Source organism: Antrostomus carolinensis, unplaced genomic scaffold, assembly GCF_000700745.2.
Source record: "Antrostomus carolinensis isolate BGI_N321 unplaced genomic scaffold, ASM70074v2 scaffold25884, whole genome shotgun sequence".
Lineage (NCBI taxonomy): Eukaryota > Metazoa > Chordata > Aves > Caprimulgiformes > Caprimulgidae > Antrostomus > Antrostomus carolinensis.
The window spans coordinates 1-2,773 of NW_010310482.1; the positions used below are offsets into that span (position 1 = coordinate 1).

Sequence of the window (2,773 nt, forward strand, 5' to 3'; positions counted from 1 at the left end):
GCCGGCAACCACAAGCCCCTTGCAAAGCCCACGACCACTCCCAGCTCCAGAAGGTGCTGGCGGGCTCCCCCCCGGCATTGGGGTGCCGCTCTGGTCCCCCCCACCGGTAAGGACTCACCAGCCCTGGACCTGCAACTCGCCTTGAACCGCCGGGCAAGGAACTTGTTCTTCATCTCGAGGTAGTTCCCCTTGTGTATCTCTGACTTGAAGGGCTCGTTCAGGATCACGTAGCGCGGGTCGTTCTGGATGTCCTGCCAGCGGGCGTAGCCGTGACTGGTGCAGAGGGAGGGTCATCAAGGGAAGAACCAGCTGACAGCACACCCACCACATCACCAAACCCCCTCCCTGCTCATCACCGCACCGGCACCCCAGCTCCCGCGCCGGCACCCCAGCTCCCGCGCCTCACCGCTGCCCGACAGCGGGACACACGCTCCCACCAAGTCAAAGGGTACGTGACAATTCCTGCCAAGAGCCAGTAGTCGTGTCGGCGGTGCCAGATGTCGTAGATCTTGCCGGAGGAGATGGCAGCCCTCTCCTCGTTCTGCCACAGCGTGTGCGATCTCGTTGAGCTTCCCCGAGGAGATGGCGGCGCGTTCCTCGTTCTGCCACAGCGTGTGCAGCTCTGCGGAAGCAGAAGCGAGACAGCCCGGTCAGGCAGCGGGGCTGCCGGGGACGTCGCACAGAGCCGCAGGCAGGGCGAGCGGTGACGGGTCCCAGGCAGCCACAGGCACAAAACCCAGACGCTTTGCTGCTTTCTAAGCGGTTCACAACTCTTGCTCAGGGTCAGAGCTTCTGTGCAGCAGCTCTGCAGGAGCAGCCACCGCCTCATCTCGTGCTCCTTCCTACCTGTAAAGCCACCGTCAGCAATGTTGAACATGAATCGGAAGTTCACGTTTCTGTTGTCCTTCTTTCCATCCTCCTCTTCCTCTTTGTCACCATTTTGCTGAGCTTCGCTTTGCTCCTTCTCCTCCACCTTGGTGTCCTCTGCTTGGCAAAGACAAGAAATGGCACCTCCCTAATCATACTCTGCCAAAAGACCGGCCAGTGTCACCCTCGCCCCATCAGCTGCCAGAGGAACTCCCTGCTAAAGCCACTGTTGGAAAAGCCACCAGCCTTCCAGCAGGTCCTTCTGTTCACACAGGCAGTGCCCACCCTAACGGGTGCTCCTGCTCCTGGCTCCTGAGTGTCACCTGAGGGTGAGCACCAGCTGCTGTGGGTGCTGACCGTCACCCCACCAACAGGCTCCCTGGCCCCTGCGCCAGGTACCCGCCTTGGAGACCCCTCCCACCACTTCTCGCCCCAAAGCCTCCTCACCCCTTACCTGGTTTGACTTCTTTGTCCTCCCCTTTCCCTGGGCTGCTGTTCAACTCTGGCTTCTCCAAAGGTTTCTCCTTCTCTTGAATTCCCTCATCTGCAGAAGAGAACGGGACTATGAGAAAAGCTTGACGTGCAAAATGCTCTTCAGGGAGCAAGAATTGACTTGTCCAAACAGACTCTCCCTTTTAGGGCAAAGGCATTACATTGTTTTTAGGTTCAAGATGTTTGAAAAACTTCTAACGGAATATTCTTCTGCATTTTATCAAAACAAAGTATTTAGTTTTCCCTCTTCCTTGAGACACCTGGAAGAACATATTGCTAGGAACAGAAAATGCCCACAAAACGAGCACTTCTCGTCCTTTATCACCTGGAACTGTTGGTTTTTCAGGAGCTGCTATAGGACCGTGCAGCACTTGGGTTTCACAGGGCCACTGCTGGGGGCCACAGCCCCACAGAATTCCCAGCTGCAGCTAAGGGGGGAGCCCACACGTGGGGATCACGTACATCCAGCCACAGACACTCACCTTTCACCAGCGGCTCGGGAGGAGGCTCAGCCTTTTCACTCTCCTCTTGCTTCTCCTCCCTCGGTTTCTCCTTGCTGTCGCAGCTTTCTGGGTGCTCTTCACTCTCCACCTTCTCAGCACTCGCAGGCACCTTAACGTAAAGTGCCCCCACCAGATCAGCCCAGCCCTGCTGCTTCCTCAGAGAGCGCTCCGAACTCCCAGGCTGGCCATGAGAAGGCTTCCTGGTGGAGATGCTGGGTGAAGCCACCCTACCTGGCTCTCAGACACCTTCCTGGGCTTCTGCTCCACTTGCTCCCTTTCCTCCTGGAACCCGAGCTGTGTTTCTGTTTTGTCTGTAGCAACAGCAAAGCAAAGAGCCATGGAACAGGGCCCCCGAGGGCCACGCACACTGCCAGGGTAGGCAGACACCTGTGAGACCTCCTGGTGTCCTGGCCCACCTCCATTCCCACACCAGACCAAAGCCACGATCCCCTGGAAGCCTGTAGGCAACACCCACCTGCAAGGGCCACAGGTCCCACGTGCATATGTGCTGGGCTGGCTGGGACGGGGGTGTTGGGATCTGAAGACACAACCTCGCTGCACTTCTTGCTCTCCGGCCCCTCGAGAATCAGATCTGGGGTGCTGTACTTCCCGTTGACATGTTCAAACTCCTGGACCTGGGGCAGACACACACCATCAAGTCACACAGAGCAGAGACAGTCCCAGCCCAGTGCTGCTGAGCCAGCGTGTTCAGGCTGCTTCACCCGCAGGTTCCCAAAGTGGCAGGGAGGCTGTAGCCATCCTGGGGCACCACAGCTCTGAGACCCAACAAGTCTCCAATGTGATTGCTCTTTTTTTGCCAGCCAGACTATTAAATACCTGCTCACCCAACGTCCCTCCCAGGGAGGGAAGGGGCAGGGTTCAAGGGGCAGTCTGCATTACCATCACTTATA

The 2,773-nt window shown here is 57.8% G+C and overlaps 1 protein-coding gene across 1 annotated transcript in view; it reads right to left on the reverse strand.

Moving 5' to 3' along the window:
* Nucleotides 1-140: 140 nt before the first annotated feature.
* CHD5 (chromodomain helicase DNA binding protein 5) overlaps nt 141-2,773 on the reverse strand; it is a gene marked incomplete at both ends in the record, with an annotated part of 21,928 nt that continues 19,295 nt past the window's right edge. Inside the window, 7 exons of the mRNA XM_010166449.2 lie at nt 141-273; nt 453-560; nt 837-984; nt 1,322-1,411; nt 1,842-1,971; nt 2,094-2,173; nt 2,338-2,497. Coding sequence (XP_010164751.2) covers nt 141-273; nt 453-560; nt 837-984; nt 1,322-1,411; nt 1,842-1,971; nt 2,094-2,173; nt 2,338-2,497 — 849 coding nt within the window. The remainder of the gene's footprint in view (nt 274-452; nt 561-836; nt 985-1,321; nt 1,412-1,841; nt 1,972-2,093; nt 2,174-2,337; nt 2,498-2,773) is intronic.